This window comes from Antechinus flavipes, chromosome 4 (assembly GCF_016432865.1).
Source record: "Antechinus flavipes isolate AdamAnt ecotype Samford, QLD, Australia chromosome 4, AdamAnt_v2, whole genome shotgun sequence".
NCBI classification, from domain to species: domain Eukaryota; kingdom Metazoa; phylum Chordata; class Mammalia; order Dasyuromorphia; family Dasyuridae; genus Antechinus; species Antechinus flavipes.
Window position 1 is genome coordinate 76650207 of NC_067401.1, and position 23131 is coordinate 76673337.

At 38.5% G+C, this 23131-nt stretch overlaps 1 protein-coding gene across 2 annotated transcripts in view; it reads right to left on the minus strand.

Annotated features, from left to right (window-relative positions):
• HHIPL2 (HHIP like 2) overlaps positions 1-22423 on the minus strand; it is a 31389-nt gene extending 8966 nt beyond the window's left edge. The window contains exons 1-6 of one of the 2 annotated variants that reach the window (XM_051993348.1): positions 21855-22419; positions 13015-13667; positions 10836-10979; positions 8042-8373; positions 6455-6581; positions 2169-2314 (exon numbers count right to left, since the gene is read on the minus strand). In XM_051993348.1, coding sequence (XP_051849308.1) covers positions 2169-2314; positions 6455-6581; positions 8042-8373; positions 10836-10979; positions 13015-13667; positions 21855-22187 — 1735 coding nt within the window. In that variant the 5' untranslated portion in view covers positions 22188-22419. Of the gene's footprint in view, positions 1-2168; positions 2315-6454; positions 6582-8041; positions 8374-10835; positions 10980-13014; positions 13668-21854 lie in introns of both variants that reach the window. The other variant, XM_051993349.1, reaches the window with a different exon arrangement.
• Positions 22424-23131: the final 708 nt, after the last annotated feature.

Consider the following 23131-nt stretch of genomic DNA (forward strand, 5'->3'; position numbering starts at 1 on the left):
TTGACCTGTGTGCCTCCCTTAACCCAGTTAAGGTAGATGTAAAAGCCAGAGTTGTCATTTATAACACTGAGTGTGTGTGTGTGTGTGCATACAATACACCACAGAGAATCAAATAATTTAAGAGTTGGAAGAAACCTCAGAACACCTGATATTGGATAACAATTTTGTCTTCAGAACCTAGCAAATGGAAAACTCTTAAAGAGGCTTATTGCTTAATTGATATAACCAAAATATCAACACTCTTTGAAGTACACCAGTAAACTACCCAACCAACCTGTTCTGGAATTAATAATTCCTTGTACATCCCTAAGTACTCATCTGGCCTCTGGCCAGGGAAAAGTCATATTCTCTCCCTGGGGAACCCATTCTGCTTTTGGAATGCACAAATAATAAGAATGTTTCACCTAATATCAAGACTCTCTTTCTATCTAAGATTCTAAGTTGTCTCTCCTACAATGATATAAATATTTATTTATATTTATCTATTATAAATACTGCTACATTTATTTATTATGTGATATATCATTTATATTATGTTATATAAATCTATTCATATTAAATAAATACAAATCTATTACATAACATAAATGATGTGTTAAGCACGTTTATTTTAAAATATATTTACATAAACATATTTTAATGTACATATTTGTATTAATTTAGGCATTATATATTTCTATATATTTAGAAATAATATAAATTAAATATAATTTATTTGTTTTATTTGTAAATATAAAATATATTTATGAATATATTATAAAATATATTGGTCTGTTTATTTTATTTATGAATATATTGTAAAATTTATTCTTGAATATGCTATAAAATGTACATATTTATAAGTATATGATAAAATATATTTGAATATCTTATAAATATATTGGTCTGTTTTATTTATAAATATATTGTAAAGTATATTTATTTATTTAGAAATATTGTAAGATTTGTTTATTTATTTTATTTGTGGGTTATATTATAAATTACTTTAATTAAATGTAAATTAAAATAACCACAACTTGGGACATGCTATGTTTTAAATAATTAGGTTGATGTGGATGTAATAAAAGTACTCTCCCTTCGTTTCTCCTCTTTCTCCCACCCCTGCCCCTAACTTCCAAATACACATCTATTGAATTAAACTTGACCTTGTCAGTCTTGTCTGGAATGTGGCCTATGCCATGGCTCTGCCAGGGAGGAAGGAGACAATGTTTATTACACATGATGGACTGGTTTATTATCTCTCTTCTTATGGGGAGTCCAGATTTAAGAAATTCTCCACTGAGAACAAGTTTTCATCAGAAGTTCCCTAGGTCCACCCTGGCTTGGTAAACAAGCCTGGGGAGTCCTTTCCACCAAACCCCAGCCAAAGATGTTTTTCTTTGCCTATGTTCTGTTTGTGAAGATAGCTTGTTTTTCTTCTAAGATTCATCTGCAAGCCCAACCAAAGCCAGAATATTGGCTTAAGCAATTGAGCCATGACAGCATCCCACAGATGCCCCAAGTACACAGGGCTTCCTTGTCTATGGGGTACTCAGGAAGAGATTTACCACCACAGCCTGCGGCATTTTAGATCATCTGCTCTCCATTGATTGATCATCAGGTTGCCAACCTGTGGTCCCATTTATTTTTCATATGTTTGGGTTTTCTGTTTGGAACTCAATGGCTTTTTTCCTTTCAAAATGTTTAGTTTTCCAAAATAACCTAATGCTACAAAATGTTCATCTGAAACTTTTAGCTTTAAAAGTTGGCTAGGTAGTTTACTGGTGTACTTCAAAGAGTGGCTGACATTTTTGTTAGATTCATCAAGTAACAAGTCTCTTTAAGAGTCTTCCATGTCCTAGATTCTGGATTATAAAGGCAAAATTGGAACCTCTACCCTATTGCTCCAAATGTAAGGAAACTAAAGATTTTATGTGGCTCTTACCCTGTCACCAGATTGGAGCGCTTAAAGCAAACTCTCATGGAGAAGAGGAAAATCAAAAAGAGGAGAAAGCAAATGGAAACTCCCAACAGCAGAGGGATTTAGGGCTTGGGAAAAGACAGAATCTGATGTGGCCATTTCCTGAGAAAGAACATTAAGTAAATGAATAAGTAGACATGATATAAACTACAGCATTCTCTGCCCCTGGTGCTATGGCAGCCAGAGAGCTCTGATTAGTCAAGGTTACCTGCTTCATCTTCAGCAAAGGAAATGATGAACTTGCTGTAGGTGCTGATCAATCCTGGAAAGGCACAGGCCTTAGTGTTCCCAATGCAGATGTCTTGTTTTTTCCATGTATTTGTTCTCTCATCTTCCTGCAAAGCCATAAGTCGACTAGATGAAAAGCAAAACCTTATATTTTAGGGATCCATATGTCCACTGTGAAGAATTCTTTTCATATAAAAAGCATAGAATCTTCGGACTAGAGAGGCCATCTAGTGTAACCTATAAATGAATGAGATTCCTCCTACAATATTCCAAACCAGTGGTCATTCTGCCTCTTCTTTAAACTATCCAATGAGGAAGAACCCACTTTCTAAAGCAAGCCATGCCCATTTTGGGTGGCTCTACTTGTTAGGAAGTTTTCTGATATCAAATTGAAACCTATCTTTTTGAAACTTCAATCAATCAACAAACACATTAATAATCTACTATGTGGTGGATGTTAGGAATACAAATAAATAAATGGATAAATAAAACTGTCCTTGAACTCAAAACATTTACATTCTAAAGGGAGAGGCGACATATAAACACATAAATATGTCCAAAACACATCAAGTTAATCTTGAAAAGGAACTGGCAACTGGAGGGATCAGAAAAGAACTCACACAGGAAGTGACATTTGATCTGAGGTAGCAGGAAGCTAGGGATTTGAAGAAATGGATATGTTAAGGGAGTAAATGCCAGGCATGGGACACAGCTGGTGTAAAAACACAGACAGGAAATAGAGTATTATGTGCAAAGAACATCTTGAAGTTTGGTTTAGCAGGAACAAAGATGCATAATATCCATATTATCCATGCAGGAAAGGTACGTTGGAATCAGATTGATAAAGGTTGTAAATGCTGATCAGTTTGAATTTAATCATAGAGTCTATAAGGAGTTATAGTCATTTACTAAAGGAATGATATGATAAATTTGTGATTGAAGAGTAATACTTTGACAGTTGTCAAGAGTATGGATTGGAATGGACACTAATTAGAAGACTGCAGGAGACAGCTGATAAAAGCCTGGCTGAGGATGGTGACTAGATGGAGGAGAGAAAAAATACAAGAGATGTGGAGGAAGAATGCAGAAGAGCTGTCAGCTATTGGATAAGTGGTTGAAGAAGGATGAGGAGTCAAGAATGACTCAGGTTATGAAGCTAGGTGACTGGAAGGATGATGATTCCCTCAAAAAAAAAAATAGAAAGTTCAAAAGTAAAGTGAATTTGGTGGGAAATATATTGAATTCTGTTTAGGACATATTGAGTTTTCAATGCTTTTTTGGCTGAGATATCATATCACAATTGCTTCATATTATGTATGCAGCCAACTACTACTCCCAAAACTTTTTTTGTATCAGTGGTTATTTAGCTATACCTCCCTTGTGTAATACTTGTATAACTGACTCTTTTGTGCACGTGTCTAACTTTACATTTATCCCTGTTAAGCTTTATTTCATAATCACTTCCTGGTCATCTCATTATGCTACCTATATTCTGGCCATCATCCTCTCTCCTACCCCACTGCCTCAATCTTGAACTTTATCTCTAGTTCCTTTAGGTCTATTAAAAGAGCTTTTACCATTCTTGCCTGAAATTAGAATTTCTCCACACTTCTTAGCTCTCATCATTCTAGACTACTACATGTTCTCTTATACACACTTTCCAGCTCTGCTTTATAGACTGTAAGTTCCTCGAGAATAGGAATATTACATATATATGTATGTGTTTCTATAGATACATATATACATACATTTGTACACACTCATATCACATCATACACACACACACACATACACACACACACACACACACACACACACACACACACACACACATAGTATCTCAGGGCTTAGCAGACTATCTAGCATAATAAGTACTTCATAGATGTTCCTTCTTTCTTTTCCTGCCTCCCTCTCTCCCTCCTTCATCCCTCCCTCCTTCTCTCATCCCTCCCTTCCTTCCTTCCTTCCTTCCTTCACTACTTCCTTTCTTCCTTCTTTCCTATCTGTTGGTCTGGCTGTCTATATATCTATTAATCATCTATCTATCATAGCTATTTTCAAGTATTTAAAAACTGTCACTGTTTGGAAAAGGGTTTCTACTTATTCAGTTTGACCTCAAATGATAAGTAGGAGTAGTGAATGGAAGTTAAAGTGAATTTTATTTAGCTTCTATGAAAGTAAAATGTTATTAATATTTAGACTTTCCAAAGTGAAAGGATTGCTTCTGAAGGTACTGGGCTCCTTCCTTCATATGAGGTCTTTGAGAGAGAGGGTGTAAAACCACAAGTTGGTTGTTGTAGAGAGGATTCTTGTTCAGGTACCAGTTGGACTAGACAGTTCCTGGCGCCAACTTCCAATTCTAGAATCTGTGATCATATGGCACCTCTTCTTTTAGCGTTTACTCATGATTTCAGTTTTACTAAATTTAAACTTTGAAGTTTTGAATTCAGGTTACAATTTAACACAAAAAGAGTTAAGTGAAAGCAATGCAAAGGAGCTATAAAAACAAATTTAAAAAATAATAAATGATTTATAGAATTATTTTTATTGGAGCTCCTCATAGCTAGAAGCCAAGCAGCTTCCTAATAAAAATTAAAACTGCCTAGCCCAGAGAGCAAGCTTCAAAGCAAAGAATCAGGAAAGAGGTCTTAAGAACTGATCTTTTACTTTGGGGATCAGGCTCCTGAAAGAATGGAAGCCAAGCCTGAGGGGGATGAAAGTAAAAAACAGATTTAAGAACAACTCACACCATTGAATAGATGAGAAGTCTAACCATCATTCTCTTCTCTCCTAAGTCTTCTCTCCCTCCAGCCACAATCTTGGACTCTGCCAGTTGGTTCCCTGGCTCTGATAAGTTAGCCATCAATTTATCTTGCCCAAATCCAGGTCACTCTCCCCACCCCCATGTCATGGCCATTCATCTCCATGGTATACTGCTGCAAGTATTCACTACCAGCTCCCCTTATATGTTTACTTTTATTAAGATGTAAGTTCCTTGAAGAAAGGGATTGATTTTTCTTGCTTACTTATATGTATAGTTTAGTACAGTGTATGGAATAATAAGTGCTCCATAAATGTTCCATCTTATCTATCTAATTCAGTCCAATGTTTTAACTTGTTGAGATCATTTTGAATTCTAACTTTCTTCCTCTTTCCCCTCATACATCCGTCTCAACGAATAATAAATTATGCTTTGGCTGTGTAAATCACTATTCTAGGCACTTAAAGGTACCAAAGAAAAATAATTCCTGTCCTCAAGAAGCTTACATTTCACTTGGGGAAGGGAGGAAGGGTGTTGTGGGCATAGAATCTGTACATAAAAAGAAAATACAAAAGAATTCAAGGAAATTGAATGCATTAATACATAGGAAGGTCAGGAAGGACTTCCCATAATGATGTCATCAGCTCCTATGGCTTCAGCTGTAATTTCCATGAAGATGATTCCCAAATTATCTATACATCTCTAGTTCTTATTTCTGACTGGAGTTCAGATCTGCATTTCCAGCTGCCTGCTGGACCTTTTCACCTGGCTGGTTCATAGACATCTTAAATACAACATATCTAAAACAGACTTCCTTAAATCCACCTCTTCTCCCAACTTCCATATATCTATTAAAGATATTACCATCTTTCCTAGTCACCCATATTTGAAACCCAGAAGTTATAAATTTGACTTTTTACTTTCACTAAAGTCCTTCCCAAGTCTTAATGGATTCCAACACTTCAATCTCTCATATCCAGTCTCTTTCTCTTTATTCACACCACAACTACTCCAGTTCAAACCTTCCTCATCTCTTGTCTGGACTATTTCAATAGCTAATTGGCCTCCCTACATGTCATCTCTCTCTTCTCCAATTCTCTCTCCACTCAGCTGCCAAATTGATATTCATGAGCAGATGTGAGCATATTACTCCTCTGCTCAGGAATCATTAGTGGCTTCCTATCTCCTCTCAGTTATTCAATTACACAGTGACTATCTTGTTTATATAAATATGCAATAGATATGTAAGTGATCATTATTCATTTATGAAGTAACACATGGCCTGTTAGATAGATAGATAGAACATTATATAACAGGCTGTGTATGTATCTAAGTTATTAGTAGAACTTCAGCAGGACTCCCAAGGGAAGCTGGCAGAAGCTCCTTGGTACATCATCTCCTGGTCATTAAAAATATATAATTCAATGAATTTTCATCACAAGAAACTGGGTCCTGGGCAGATTAAGAAACTTGCCCAAGATGACACAGGAAATAAGAATCCTTACCCACTCATAAAGTCCCCGAAGATGTAGAGGCCATTTAGATTTGGGGATTCACACCCCCGGTAGACATATCCTCCAGTGACTGACTTTCCCACCAAATGGCCATAAGCATAGATCGGCAGGATGTCGTCTGTCAAGAACAAAAGGAGAAATAACAATTGTTTATCAGCTACAAGAATTGATAGAAGATGTAGAAAAAACTGACAGATGGTTGCGGGGGGAGGAGAGAAGCAGCTTTGAAAGTGTTTTTTAAAACTACTGCATTACAGGAAGCAGCAAGCCTGGTAGTGGTAAAGATTAGCAAATCCTTCTAATGACCGGCATGCAGAGTTACAAGAGTGACCTCAAAATACAGAAAGGTACGGTACTTAACATAGCAAAAAAATTAGAAATAGACATTTTTAGCAAGAAATTGTCACCAGCTGGTTCAGGAGCACCCAGGAAAGGAAAAAGAACCTATTAACTACCGGATGAGATTGATTCAATGAAATTCTGATTTACTTCTGGAAGCTTGATGAAAGAAGGGATCTGGGCAAGGGACTGGTTTTTCTGCTCAGGCTAATGAAGCATTTTATGGCCTTTTCTGTTTCAAACATCCAAAAGCAAAGTAAAAGGATAAATGCAGAATACCCAGAAGAGCTAGGAATATTGAATTCAGACATGCTTTTATTTCAAGCTTTATCCGTGACCCTCTCTTCCCTTTGCCTCTTCTTTCCCTCCCTTCCTCCTTCCCTCCCTCTCTGTCTCTGTATCTCTGTTTCTGTCTGTCTGTCTCTCTCTCCCTCTCCCCCCACCCTCTCTCTGTCTCTGTTTGTTACTCTGTCTCTGTCTGTCAATTCTGTCTCTTCTATTTGTTTCTGTCTATCTGTCTGTCTTCCTTTGTCTCTCTCTTTATTACTCCGTCTCTCTCTGTCTCCCCTGTTTATCTCTGTTTCTGTCTCTCTCCGTCTCTGTGTCTCTGTCTGTCAGTCTCTCTATCTTTCTCTGTGTCTCTGTGTCTCTGTCTTTCTGTCTCTGTCTCTGTGTGTGTGTCTCTGTCTGTCTGTTTGTCTCTCTCCATCTGTCTCTCTCTTTGTGTGTGTCTCTTTTACTCTCCTGCTCTCTCTGTCTATCTCTGTCCATCTGTCTGTCTCTCTCTCTGTGTCTGTCTGTCTGTCTCTCTCTCTCTGTCTCTGTCTCTCTGTCTCTCTCTGTGTGTCTCTCTCGCTCTGTTTATATCTGTCTCTCTGTCTCTGTCTCTGTCTTTATCTCTCTCTGAATCTCTTTCTCTCTTGCTCTCTCTATCTCTAGCTGTCTCTTTGTCTCTGTCTGTGTCTCTGTCTCTCTCTCTGTCTCTCTCTGTCTTTCTTTCTGTCTCTCTCTCTTTCTCTCTCTCTCTCTCTCACATACACACACACACACACAAACACACACATATATAAAGGGCCTCCGATTTCATCAGTAGAACATGATGGGAGTACGCTATGTGTGCCCATGGTAGAATTTGAATTCAGGTCTTCCCAGTTCCAAGGCTCTCTGACTCTCCTTGTGCCCCAGTGTCTCTCGCTCCCAACTGTACCCCTCCCCCAAATCTCAGACTTTCTTGCTTACTTAAAGAGGTGTTATGACAGAGTTTAATGTCATAGCATTCAAAGCCCTCCTTGGCTCTCCAGCCGTAGTTCCCTCCTTTCACAATGAGGTCCACCTCTTCAAATCTGTTCTGGCCAACATCACCGCAGAATATCCGGCCGCGGCCCTTCTGGGTGCCGGGGTCACCCCGATCCACCGCACAGCGCCACATGTTCCTGACCCCATAGGCATAGATAGCCGGGTGAGCCCCGGGCTCAGAGACAAAGGGGTTATCTGGAGGGATGCGATAAGGCTTCTTATCTGAGCCTGGCCGGTTTACATCTATTCTCAACACTTTCCCCAGCAGAGAACTCCTGAAAGAAAAAAAAAAAAAAGCAAAGGAGAAAGGGGCAGAGGGAGAAGAGTCAGCATTGAATCAATGAATGTAAAATCACAACAAGAGTGAGTACAAATTCTGGGATTGGGCAGATGCCGCAGACCAGGTGAGCAGCACAGTTGGGAGAGATGTCAGACTCTGGACTATAAAGCCCTGCTAAAGGCAGAAAGGAAGGGAGACTCAGAACTGGGAAGGGGCTGGGTGAGAGAGAGGTAGAACACTAGACCCCTAGGACAGCCATTACTGGGGGAAGGAGTTGAACAGAGTGAGCTCTGGGAAAGAAGCCTATTATCTGATCACATCTCATTTTAACCAGTTCTTCTTTCTCAGAGCTTAGCTTATTGTTTGTGCCTGTTAGGGGAGTACAAATGATTTCAGGACCTTATACATTTTGGCACCCAGGGACAAAGTACCCTTCCCCTTGTCCTAGTTAGAGTGTTTGCTTTGCCTGCCTAACAGACATTTTATGGCAGACTATGGTACGGCACAATCAGATTGCTTGAAAAGACTCACTAAGAACATACATTCTGTTTTCTACTATGTTTCAATCTGTGCAACATGTTAGGATTGTACATGCTGAAGATCAAAGAATAGTTTCTTAAATATTTATTAGGCCCCTACTGTGTGTAAGATACTGTGATGAGGATGGAAAGACAAAAATGAAACTATTTCACTGTTACCATGGAAGAAGATGACATTAATTCTGTATCTTTTTTATTAACTCTGTTTATAATTAATTTTGTCTTGTAACTACCTAAGTCACGGTTCTTTGTCTCTAAACTTATTATAGAAATTCAGTTATAATGAGTTAAGTTTAGAAATCCAGTTCTCATTTATCATATTCCTATTCTTGTCTCATAGAAATCTACTGTCCTTAGGGACATGCAGGTGGACACCAGGGAGTCTGGTTTAGTCTCTTTATACCACCAACTATCTTTCAAGGATGTTTGCTTGTGCTACCTACTTTCTCTAACTTTGTAGATCAATTCAAAGGATGAACTTTTCTTAGCCACAGGAAGGAAAACAGGGTTGTTGCAAACCCTGTCAATTACAGTTTTCAGTCAATCAAATTGTTCCTTATTTCTCGACTTTAACCCATCATGTTGTCCTTACCCCTATGATTTTTCAATTCTGCAAACCACAAACCAATCATAACTCGTTTCCTGTCTACAAAGTCCTGTTCTTTGTTCTGTATTCCCCAAAAACTATAAAAAGGGAGCTTTTCTTTTGCTAAAGACTTTGGCTTACCTGAGGCAAGTCACTATCCCCTTTATTAGCAGATTCATGTCCTGTTAACAGTTATCTTGCTCACAGGATATGTTAGTCAATCTACTTTTGCTGAATTTCACGCATGATACATTTGCCCCTGATTTCACTATGTAATCCTGGGCAAAATCTCCCTTTTTAGTACTCAGTTTCTTCACCTGAGAAATAATAACGCTACTTCTCAATCTCACTGAGGTATTAAGAATATAAAAAAGATGGGCAATTAGGTGGAGCAGTGAATAGAGCACCAGCCCTGAAGTCAGGAGGACCTGAGTTCAAATCTGGCTCTTAACACTTCCTAGTTGTGTGACCTTGGGCAAGTCACTTAATCCCAATTGCCTCAACAACTATATATATATATATATATATATATATATTATATATATATATATATATATATATATATATAAATGGAAGGCCCCATTCTTCTAACTGCATTCAAGATGAAAGTTAACTTTTATCCAACTTCTCAAGTCAAGTCAGATAACAAGCATTTATTAAGGATTTATTCATACCAGACATTGTGCTAAAGCCTGAAAGTACAAAGAAAGGCAAAACCACAGTCCCTCTTCTCAAAGAGCTGGCTCATGGAAAAGACAACTTGTCAATAATTAGATACATACAAGATATATATAGATATCATATATCTATATATATATTAATATATATATGTATGTGTGTATGTGTGTGTGTATATATATATATATATATTTTTTTTTTCTGCAGCAGTTAACCTTAGAGAAGAAGGCACTAACAACTTGGGGCCTCAAAAGAAAGATGAGAAAGGCTTCCTGAAGAAGGTGGAATTTGAGCTGAATCTTGAAGAAAGCCAGGGAAGTTATAAGTCTTGGCACTGAGAAATCTGACTTGGTTAGATGTATATAAAATAAAATTTATTCTCTAGTGGAAGGTGCTATAGGAATCCAAAAACTGAATTAATCAAGCAAGGCACCCTGTTGAAACCTGGAATTTGAATACTGAAAAGAAGCTTATATGGAGCTTCTACATATACCCCATGCAGTGAAGGGTCACTAAGTAGTACACCTTGATTTCATACCTACAACAAGCGGAAAGAGCCTTGGGTCTCTAAGTCCCAAAAACATTCCTGTTTTGGCTGCTGTCCCCACCCAAATGAGCACTAGGGGTAAAGCGCCCCTCCTCCTCCCAGCTTACTTGTTCTGAGCATTTCCAAACTTGCCAAAGGGGTCTCCAGCTTGTCCGCCATCCCCAGTGAATATATACAGGTAACCATCAAGGCCAAAGAGGAGTTGCCCCCCGTTATGATTGGAAGCTGGCTCTTCTAATTCCAGGATGACCCTAGAAGAGAAGGATAAACTATACAGATGTCTTTGATATCCTTCAAATGGAAAATCTCAGATACACAGAAAGAATTAATCCTCTAAGGCAGTTAGGATACCCAGGTCTAAGTGGCTTGCCTTTTTCAGGTTATAATCAGTATAGGTATGCTGGTTAATCAAATTCTTTCCCTGATTAGCACACTCCCTCTGTGAATTACTAGCTGGTTTTTAATTTGGGTGTTAAGTTGGGTTTGGGGACTTTGCTGAGTCTGGCAAGGACTGGAGGAGGAATTTTTCTGTGAACATGACTTCCACCTTGGATTCTGTACCTTATTTTATTTGGTTATGTACAGGTCTGTGCTGATAAATATTTAACAACTGACAACTCAAAAAACAAACAAACAAACAAACAAACACATACAAGAAAAGCTTCCTTGAATTAGAAGGAGGCCCCTCCCTGACATCCTGTCTAGATGGAAAGGCCGACTGACTCGTCAGCCCTAGGGATTCAGAATTAGCCTCGTGGTAACCAGAGAAATAGATGGAAAACTGTAGCCCAAGAGAAACAAGGTGGTATCTCAGAAAGAGGCTGGATTTAGAACCAAAGGATTTGTCTTTGAAAACCAATTCTGCCATTACTTTGATCCATAAGTCCATTAGCAACTCTCTTTGTAGCTCTCTGGTCTTTAGTTTCCTTATCTATAAAATGAGAGGGTTAAACTAGATAACCTCTAAGATCCTTTCAGCCCTAACTCTAGGATCTTCAAATGATACATCTTACTCTGGCAATTATTGAGGAATCTTGTCTTTGAAACTGTTCCCTATGACCAGTATTAGAGCGAAGCTGACACTTATTGACTCCTAAGAATATAGTTGTTAAGTGTCAACATAAACATTTATGCTTTGAAAATTGTCATAATTCAGGGATTAATTTGTTGCTTTGGTAATTGTCTACAGGAAGCAATGGAGAAAATATTAATAATACAGATTAAATTTTTAATGTATCTTTGGGGACACATGTTTTCTTGGGGAGCCAAGAAAACTTATTTTTTCACATTACTTTTTAAAATTTCATTTAAAAAAAAGACAGAAAAAGAAAACAAAGCAAAACAAGACAAAACAGAACAATGTTAGGTGCCTGGCAGAACCATCAGGGAGGTTCAAAATTTATAATAATAAATTTCCGATTCAAGAAAGATAATAATAGAATTATATTCATGAGTGTTCATCTTTATTTCCTTGTAGGTTGTAAATTGTTAAATATTTACCAGCACACACCTGTATATGTACACATATACACCACCCACATACCAATATATATATTATATATATGAATGCAGGTATCTATGTGTGTATGTATGTAGATAGATAGATAAATAGCCTGGCGCCATTTTGTCACAAGTGGATAAGGCACTATTTCCCAGAGTTTGACCTCATTGTTGAAGACTTAGAACATCAGACTGTGTGCCCACGATGCTTAAAAGTGCTACACATGGTTAGCATGGATTTTATCCAGATAGCATTTATACATGTTCCTATTTTACCAAATAATTTTAAATGGCTTTTTCATGTTTGGTAAATAAAGGGTTCAAAATAGTTAGGCTTGAACCCCTTCCGCATGGTCTTTGGGATTCCCCAGTCTAGCTGCATATAGAGTGAGACAGAAGTACAGAAAATAAAAAAGGGGGGCAGCTAGATGGTACAGTAGATAATCAAGCACCAGCCTTGAAGTCAAGAGGACCTGAATTCAAATCTGCCCTCAGATACTTCCTAGCTGGGTGACCTTGGGCAAATCACTTAACCCCAATTGCCTCAGGAGAAAAAAAAAAGGAGCTTCTTCTATGTGTACCTGCTTTTTCTTGCACTTCCTACACCTTTTGTAGTAGAAGTTCAACTCAACCAATGAAACCCCAGAAGAGTCCTTGAGTAAAAGGAACATATTATAAAGGGTCTACTCTGAACATTCACATTATTTGTCAATGACTCTTTGAAAATGTGATGAATCAGTCATAGGACACAACCAACCAAAAGTGTCCTTATGTAGAATCCTTTACCTTTCTGAGTTTATGTCCGCCTTATTGATATCAGCCCGAGAAACCTTCATCTCACTGATACGAATTTTTTCTACCTTCTTTTTCCCCAGGCATGAGTAGTATATATAGAACTTGAGATTGCGCCGAAATTTGGGGTGGAAAGCCAAGCCTAAGAAGCCTCTCTCATCACCTATCCATGGGGTGGTCAACACCAAGTTCTTGAGGTCTAGAAAAGGGTCCTCTAAGCGACTCCCATCGGGCAAATAGACCCACACCACTCCAATCTGCTCCGCCACAAAGAGGCGATGGGTTCCATCCCCGGCATGGACCATGGAGACCGGGTTCCTCAGGCCGTTGGCCACCTCGGTCAGGCAGAGTTGCAGACAGCCCTTACGGTCCTCCACCACAGCTCCGAGGTTGCGATTGAGGTGGTCATTCCTTAGCACGTTGGGGAAACAGTAGTCCTGGTCCGGGAGATTGAGGAGGTGGCAAAAATGGGCTCCATTTTTCTCCTGGGATGCCCAGATGTGGCGGTCATTGGTCAGCAGAGAGATGGCAGAGTGGCAATTGGAATGGAACGCTGAGCAGTAGTCAGAGCAAAGGCCGGGGAGATTCCGGAGGGGAGTCTGAGAGTTCTCAGCATCGTAGAGGTGCGCTGCATAGGGTGAGCACTCCTAGAAAAGGGAGGGGAGACTGGTCAGAGGACTTGACATCCAAGAACTTTAATGAGTGTGTGTGTGTGTGTGTGTGTGTGTATTAATAACTATTTTTCAAAATAATTGGCTTTCTTTGTAATCCTATTTTAATGCATTTAATATGATTCCAATAAGAATACATTTTAATTCTAATAAGAATTATTCTAACGCAAAGTAGTTCATGATGCAAAAAAGGTTAAAATTCCTGTTTTCAGTGCTCTCGAAATATCTAACCGCTTAGGGGAGTCATGTGTGAAGTTAGGCTCCAGTATCCTGCCCTCCCTCACCTTGCTCCCCATACGAGACCAGAAAAGTTAATCCTGCTAAGCCATCATCCACCTTCTCGGAGCTTAGGCTGCTTGAAATGCCCCTGGGGAGTCAGCCACCAGAACTATCTCAGTCTAAGCCCTCCAGCTTTTCTCACTCTGCTGCTTGACTCACATTCATAAAGGAAGTGAACCAAGCAGTATTTTTGGTCTGTTCTTTTACAGTGTTTAATAATATGAAACACACACACACACACACACACACACATTTTGTTCAGTTCAGCTCAGCCTACTTTCACCTTAGCTGAACAAATACATTTTTCATCTGTAAAAGGAAAACATCATTTTCAATAGTTGTACATAAACTATCTTGTTGGTTAATGGTTTATCACATTTTAAAAGCTTAGCAAGGGAAGGTAAACATTTAGGAAAAGACCCAGACTTTCACAGTCTTTATAGACTGTTTTACACACACACACACTCTCTCACACACACACACACACACACACATACACACACACACACACACAAGCAGAGGCAGATAGAGGTGAGGGGCTGAGGTGAAAATGTGAAGACAAAAAATAAAAAAAGACATTTGGCCTCCCTCTTAAGGGAAGGAAAGGGAGAGAAAGAGGTCCCTCCCAGCTCTAACTCCATGATCCTGTGACTCTATGTCACAATCTCTCCTTCTGGCTCACCCTTGAAACAGAGCTCTGTCAGCCCACAGTTCTTGCTCAGATTGTTCCTGTCATCTCTGGCACTATGCCATCACTTCATTCATACTGGCAGGATCCCGGTTATTCTGGTGATTTCTGTTCCTGATGCTCCATGACAGCTCCCAGGGTATCCTCTTCATTGTTGTGGTTCTCTCTTTGCTCTTCCCAAAAACTCCTTTACATTTTAGGCCTGGGATATTTTGAATAATCTGCCCTAAATCAAGTTCCTCTTAAGGGATCTTGGGAAAACCTCCCACTCCAAAAGCATCTGCAAGTTTCTCTTGCTAAAACAAAATTAAGTGACTTGTCCCATTTACAAAACCATATGTGTGAGATTTAACCTAGGTTTTTCAAATATCTAGGACAGCCCTGCCTCTCTAAATATTACATAAAAGTCAGATATGATTTTTAAGACTACTCCAGATCCAGCATGACAGCCATAGGTTGTTTGCCGCCATCCATGATCACACATTAAAGAGGAAATGGAAATATAGTATAATGGTGTATATGAAAAAGGAACAATAGATCTGGATCAAGAAGACCTGGATTTGAAACTTGGCTCTGCTATTTACTGCTTGGGCAAGTCAGTTCACTTTGGGCCTTGGATCATCTGTAAAATGATAATCTTGCACTCTTTGATTGAGACATCTCATAAAGATCCAGTACTTTTAGGTTCTATTCTTTAGTCTCTCCCATTCATATGTCATGTGAATTATTTCTTTTCATTGGAATGTGGCTATTATTTATAAAAACATCTATTGAGTGAAACTGAGTTTTGAAACAAACTCGCTAAATTTATAACTCCATTTAAATAAGTACCATCTTCTTCAGAATAGTCCAGAGGGAGGAGGTCATAGACATCCCATCACTGCCCTCCAGCACCTTGGAGGGGTGACCCTCTTTTGGAGTGACCTCCAGAGTCCATAGCAGATCATAGTGACCTCTCCTAAATGATACATTTTCATTCTTTCAAAGTTAAGTTTAGTAAATAAGATAGTTTAAGGTATGCTTGACTTCAGAAATGGGATGTGACCAGAGAACAATGAAATTAGTTTTATTGTAAGTGTTATAAACTGAACATAATGACAACAAGCAATTGGAGAAATATAATCTTATCAAAGTGATGCTAGATATTCCATCTCCCATCTCTATGTTTTTGCACTGGCTGGCTCCCATGCTTACCATGTACTTTCTCCTTGCTAGTGCCTTCCCTCCTACCCAAACTATCTTTAATTACTTTTATATATATTCATATTTTATACTGTATATATTTTACTCCCCATTAAAATGTAATAGCTTTGCAAGTAGGAATTATGTCATTCTTTGCACTTATATACACAATGCCTTGCACAGCATATACTTTAATACTTATAACAGGTGCCTAATAGATATTTGTTGATTGCTATATGTACCTGTTTCTAACAGAATGGAAGTTCTGTAAGGCAAATACTGTTTGGCTTTTGTTTTTATAGTCCCTACACACAGCACAATACCTGGCTCAATAAATAGTTGTTAATTGTTTGCTTCTAGGGATACAAGGGTCTAAGGAGATAAATCTTATCCAGTACATTTCTTATATTCATTTTAATTTTGGTTTAGACTTGTGTTTCTTCATAGCAGAGTGTAGCCTGAGAAGACCCCCTTTTTCAGATCAATAGCTATTCTGCAACTTAAACCTTTGAAGACTTGGCTGGGGTACTGAGTGTTTAAATAATTTGCCCAGGATCATATAGCCAGCATATATCAGAGGCAGAGGTGACAAACTGGGCCCTATCCTTTTATCCAACATGCCTATCTACTGTTGCATGAAAACATAATCAATAAATGCATGGTTAATAATTAAGAAATGATACATTCAAAGAGCCTTCTGTTGAATCAGAATATATAATTAATGCTAATCTGAAGGTTTTATTAATACTTAAAGTTTTTAGAAACTAATATAAAAAATAAAATTAGTAGATATATGTTCCTTACTTGGTTTTTTAGTCATTATTATTAACTGGGTTAGTGTTAAGCTAACAAATTAAAAAAAAGGAACATGAAAAGTCCAAAATTAGCACTTTAAAATAACATTTTGCTACTTCTTTCCAGTTATAAAAGCCTAGGGCCTGATGATCTTTGTAAGTTGAAACACATTCCCTTTTAATAGCCTCTTGAAAATGAGGGTTCTTGAAAGCAAAATTCTCAGTCTTTAAACCTATACCAATATGAAAAAAAAATCTAATAAATTCACTGTCACTCTTTCAGCTACAGTTTTTACTTTCAAATTTCCTGTCCAAAATTTGAAGTTTACTCTAGGACTGCCATATGAATTTCCCAAAAATTATTTTGGGGACGGACTCTGGAGTCCTTGACAAGCAGCAAAGTTGCCTTAGAGATGTTCTTTCCTTTACCTATGAAGACAAAGTCATTGACCCACTGCCCTGAGTATGTGCTTTTCTTCTTGGGATGAGAGATTTTCATCAATTCATCTACTCTTATCCAAATTGTCCAAAAACCCATAGGGAATAGTTAATACCCCAAAGATCAGCATTAAACTCTTTACTTCTAATTCATAAGCTTATTACTCTAATCAACTATAATCATCTAATCTCAGATGAATAAGACTTCTCTATTATTCATTTTTGCATTTCATAGGCTATTCTCTAAAGGAAATTCCAAAGAATAATTAAATTATCCAAAGCAAACAACATATGGGAGAACCAAAAAAATAACATGGATATTGGATAATCCAGAAATTTAATGATCCCTTACTTATCTCAGAGGCCCCTAATTCCCACCCCTGAGATATCAATTTGCCCTAAGGAAGAAGGAATGGCCCAGAAAATATTACCAATTTAATATTCATATCCCCTAGTCCCTAGCAGAATATCTTTATATATTGTAGTTGCTTAACAAATTTTTGTTGTTGAATTGAAGGCACTTTCCACTTGTTTAGGATTTTAGTTAAGCCAGAGAGAGTTTGATGTGACAGAGACAATAGGAGTTGGAAGTCATATCTAGAAATGACTGATATGTAAAAACAAAATGTGATTAAATTAAAGGAGGAAGAAGTATCAAAGGAAAAAAAATCAAGAGAAAGCAAAAAGACATAACAGCAACCAAAACTAAAGGAAGAAGATAGACAGAGGACAATCATTCACAGCAGAGCTCAGAATGAGGGGCTATCCTAATGCCAGTGGTCTGTCTGCATGCCCAGAATTTAATTCTCTGTAAGTTACTGTTATATAGAAGCAGCAGCATCTGCCTACCTCTGGGTCATTCTTTCCTTCTCAGCATCTTCTAATGGGGAAGAGGGAAAGAATAAGCAAGGATGTGGCTCCTACTATAATATATACTGAACAATATATCACATTTTAAAAATATAACTTTATTTGATCCTTACAACAACCCTGCAAAGTAGGGTTTTGTAGTTGAGAAAACTGAGGCAAACAGAAATTAAGTGACTTGCCCAACACAACTAGTAAGTGTCTGAGAACAAATTTGAACAGATGTCACTGTCTCCAGACTCCTCACTCTATCCATTGAGCCTCCTGGCTGCCTAATAGCTCCCAGGCAAGAATACCAGAAACCTAGTCACCTGCTCCATTGCAATGAGGTCCATCCATTATCATGGCCATTGGTCATTATAGGTTATAATGTGGTGCGATAAGGACTAGTTTTTATATCCTAGGAACCCTGCTTTGTTCTGCTTTTATAGACTAGGAGAAGACAGCTTCAAGGTAAATAAGAAGCTGCTGCTGCCTTCTTCTAGATTACTGCTGGCTTTTCCCTTTTGTTAACATAACTGAGAACTGACTATAATAATGGAACATAAAACTTTGAACATGGGGAGACATTAGCAAGGAGTCCAATTTTTTAAAACAAACCACGAATGACAAGCTGTCTGTTGCAGTAGATTTGGGGCAAGAGTCAATTTGGAGTTTCCTTCAAGTTTTAGCTAACATCCCACCTTCTACAAGTATGCTTATATGTGAGTTTCACAGGAAATAGAAGTAGAAATAAATGGTTTGGTGATCGACCTAGCTTTCCTGATTTCCAAAATATTAATATTCCTTCATGAAATTACTTTGTGTCTGTGAACCTTTATATATGTTGTTTCCTCAGTTATTGGGCATTATTGGACTTTTAGGAGTAAAAAGGATGGGAATTTGATATCATCCTCAATTGTTACCATCTGTATTTGACCCAGAGATACAGTGAATCGGTATGAATAGGACAGGTAACCTTAACAGAAATAGGACCTCAGATAATGTTCCATTATTAAAAGGAATGCTAGATTGATGAAATCAAAGATCTATTGAATTTGTGTCATGTCACTTAATACTGAAAGATCTTTGAGGGCTATGACTGTTTCCTAGTACAGTTCTTTGTTAATAGGACATGTTAATAAGTGACTGTTGAATTGAATTGATAATCAGCTTTGCAAAATATAATCCTAGCTAATTGTGTTTTTATCTTTATCTTATAAAGTCCTCCATAAATATTGGCTACCAGTATCTTTAAGTAAAATTGAATTGGCTTGGCTCAGTTCACTGGCTGTGGGATAACATTTTATATTTGAGGTGAGGATGGTGGTAGGTTAAGAACGTTATCTGAAAGTCCTACCTTCTGCTAAGGTTTTCTGTCCTATACATACCTATTCACTGTATCTCTGGGGCCAAATACAAATGGTAACAATTAAGGATGAGATAAAATTCCCATCCCATCCTTTTTAGTCCTAACAGTCTATTAGTGCTAGACCCAAGTTGGTTTCTATGAGAGAAAAGAAAGGAGAAGAATCCTAAGAAGTTAGAGCTGGAGGGATCATCTTACTTGAGCTTCATTCAGTCTCATTGAGACCTAGAGAATTAAAATGACTTGTTTAAGGTTACATGGTAAATAATAGAGTCAAGATTCAATGTCCACAGGATTGGAAAAATCGGGACATTAATGTACAGTTGGTAGATTCGTTAACTGATCCAACCATTCTAAAGAGCAATTTGGAACTATGCCCGAAGAACTATAAAATTATATGTACTCAGGTTAGAGCACTGGCCCTAGAGTCAGGAGGACTTGAGTTCAAATCCAGTCTCAGTTACTTGACATTTAATAGCTGTGTGACCCTGAGGAAGTCACTTAACTTAAATTCTGCTTGCCCTCAAAAATTGTGAATAGCCTTTGGCCCAGCAATATCATTGCCACATCTGTACCCCAATGAAGTCAGAAAAAAGAGGAAAGGACCTATTTGTATGAAATTATTTATAGCAGCTTTTTTGTAGTGGCAAAGAATTAGAAACTGAGAGGATACTCATCATTTGGGCATCAATTGTGTGATATACTATTGTAATGGAATACTACTGTGCTATAAAATATGATGAGAAAGATGGTTTCAAAAAAAACCCTGGGAAGACTTATATGAATTGATGCAAAGCAAAGTGAACAGAACTAGGAAAACATTGTACACAGTAACAGCAAAAAAAACAGTGATGATCAACTGTGAAAGACTTAGCTACTCTAATTGAGACAATGATCTAAGACTATTCCAAAGGACCCTTAATGAAAAAGGCTATCCTCTTCCAGAAGAACTGATGAATTCTAAGTGCAGACTGAAGCATACTTTTAAATTTTTCTTTATATTTCTTACAAGTTTTCATTTTTGTTTTTCTTCTCCAACAAGGCCAATATGGAAATCATTTTTGCTCAACTTTACATGTGTAATTGATATCATAGTGTTTGCTTTCTCAATGGGGGAGGAAGGGGCAAGTAGGAGGAAAAAAAATCTGGAACTTAAATTTTTTTTTTAATAAATGTTAATTAAAAAAAAAAAAAAAGAAAGTCTTGATGGCAACTGACACAGACTCGGCCTCTTTCCAACTAAAGGGAAGGTGTAAGGGTGGTGGTAGCCAGGAATTGACAATACAGCCTTAGGCCATAGATATCCTTCCTCCTGGTTTCTGAGTCTGATGCTGTCATAACTCTCTCCAAGAATTTTGGTAACACTATTAACCTCTTTGCATTCCTCAAAGTAGTAAAACCAGAATTGAGTGTGTGTTATAGTATCTCTGTAAATAGACCGAATTTTTTGTGGCCCTTCTCATCTTAAAGTTGTTTGGGGCACAAACATATTAAGTAGTTGCTCAATATGTGACAAAGTGAGATGTGAATACAGATCTTGCTGACATGAAAGTCAGCTCTCTACCCAATCCACCACACTGCCTCTAAATGACCCATAGTTTTCCCAGTAAAATCAAGAAGCTCTTTCCTAACTAACCTTCCACTCCCCATCACCCAACACTCTCAAAGTCAGCAAACATTTTCACAGTTCACATTTTTAGGCTGAGAAGTACGTTGGTCCTCTCTAGAATGTGGATTTTGGCTGAATCCAGGACAGCTAGTGAAAGCAAAGCCTGCATGACTCATGCAGTCAGCAGTATGACATTTACTGAACCAGCTCCTGAAAACCTGTGAATTCATGTCTCTAGGGACAGAAATGCTCTCTTTCCTACTGTCCCCCTGCACCTGCCCCCCGTCATTACTCTGGAACTGAATAGAAGACCCAGGACGGGATGGATCCCCAGATACTACAGGGAACGCAGGATAGATGGGTTCTCCTACTTACCCCCTCTAAGACTGCAGAGAGGATACAGGAGTAACTAGAATTCCCAAAGGCCCATCCCTACCCACCTTTTACCCTCTTGCCAAAAAAAGAAAAAAATCCCTTAAGGAAACTATTTTAAGCTAAGGATACGGGTTGAAGAGACAGGGCAGCCCCTGTCAAAATTTTTGCAGCTAAAGCTAATTTTGCACATCTCTATTCTCACTGAGTGTCCCTATTTAATACAGACAGCTTAGAAGGAAGGGATGCTATTACGTTCAGAACCTGGGTGGCAAGATAAAGTAAGTTCCTACCAGATAGGAACACAGGATTAGGGGCAGAGCTGGCAGGTAGTGAGTTCCTCATCAATGATAGTATCTAAATGGAAACTGGGTGACCACAGGTTGGCAATTGTTGATTAGTAGCAGGTGGGAATAGACAGCTTTTGCATTCCCTTCTGACTCTAAATTCAGTGATTGATAGAAGCAGAATGGTTTCACTACTGCCATCCAGCCTGGTACCCACCCTTAGCAGCTAAGATCAAGGTCACATTTGATTCTGAAGTCTCCATCCTGTACTGCCTCCTAGCCATCATATCCATCCCTACCTGGCACAGGATGTCCTTGATATAACCACCACACAGCTCATGGCCTCTCAGGTCTAAGTATTCCATGATGTCCCAGTAACGGGCAGCAATGCGGCGGTCCTTGCTCTGATCACAGCAGCCAAAAGTTTCATAGTCAGAGCAGAATTCTAGGTGCACAGGGGGCTTGAAGGGGGGCCCATAATCCAGGCACTGTGGATGTCCCTGAAGAAAGGCAGCCTGCATTAGAAAAAACAAGAGCCCAAAACAAGAAATATAGCAAGATTTGGGGAGCTGGAAGCCAAGTCTAGATGCTGAGTGTCTTGGACCACCCCTAGGGACAATCCCTCTCAGCATCTTGGCCTGGGAAACACTCAAGCTACTGTTTGCCCAAGTTGTCTTCCCTGTTTTCTACTTGATCCCTCCCTCTTTTTTCCCTCCTCCTTTCCCTCCTCCTTCTTCTCCCTCCCTCTTCTTTCTCCATGAAGTTTCATAGGAATCCGCTGGGCAGAACTTTTCTAAAAGGTAGAGAAGTCATTCTCTCTGTGAGATCTCCCCTATTTTTATTCAAAGGAGGGAATAAGAAGCAACCCAACCCTGACACATAAAGCTGTTAAAAGACAGATCCCTTGTCTCATTTATCACTCCCAACCCCCAGTGCTGAAGCTATTATGATTGATCAATGAGCAGAGTGAAATTGTAGCCACAGTCATGATCTGTAAAGTTCATTCTGACTTTAAGTCCAAAAAATCTGTAATTTGATCTCCAGTTCCAAAGCCCATTGGTATGGATGCTCTCCTCATTGGTGGCGATACATGCCTTGTACCCTGGACTTTGAGACTGAGGTTATATTAATATCAAATGCACAAGACTCTCTATGGGGAGAAGAAGCAGGAAATCATAATGCTTACCAGTTAGGACACCCATTTTACAGGATAAAAAACCCTGATCCCCAGCAGGATGATTTCAGAGAGGCCAGGAGAGACTGAGTGAACTGATGCTGAGTGAAGTAAGCGGAGCCAGGAGACCATTGTACCCCAGGAACAGCAAGATTAGTTGATGATCAACTGTGATGGACATGGCTCCTTTCAACAATGAGATGATTCAGACCAGTTCCAATGATCTTGTGATGAAGAGAACACCCAGAGAGAGGGCTATGGGAACTGAGGGTAGATCACAACATAGCATTTTTCACTCTTTGTATTGTTTGCTTGCATTTTGTTTTCTTTCTCATTTTTTTTTTGTTTTTTGATTTGATTTTTCTTGTGAAGGATGATAATTGCAGAAATGTGTATAGAAGA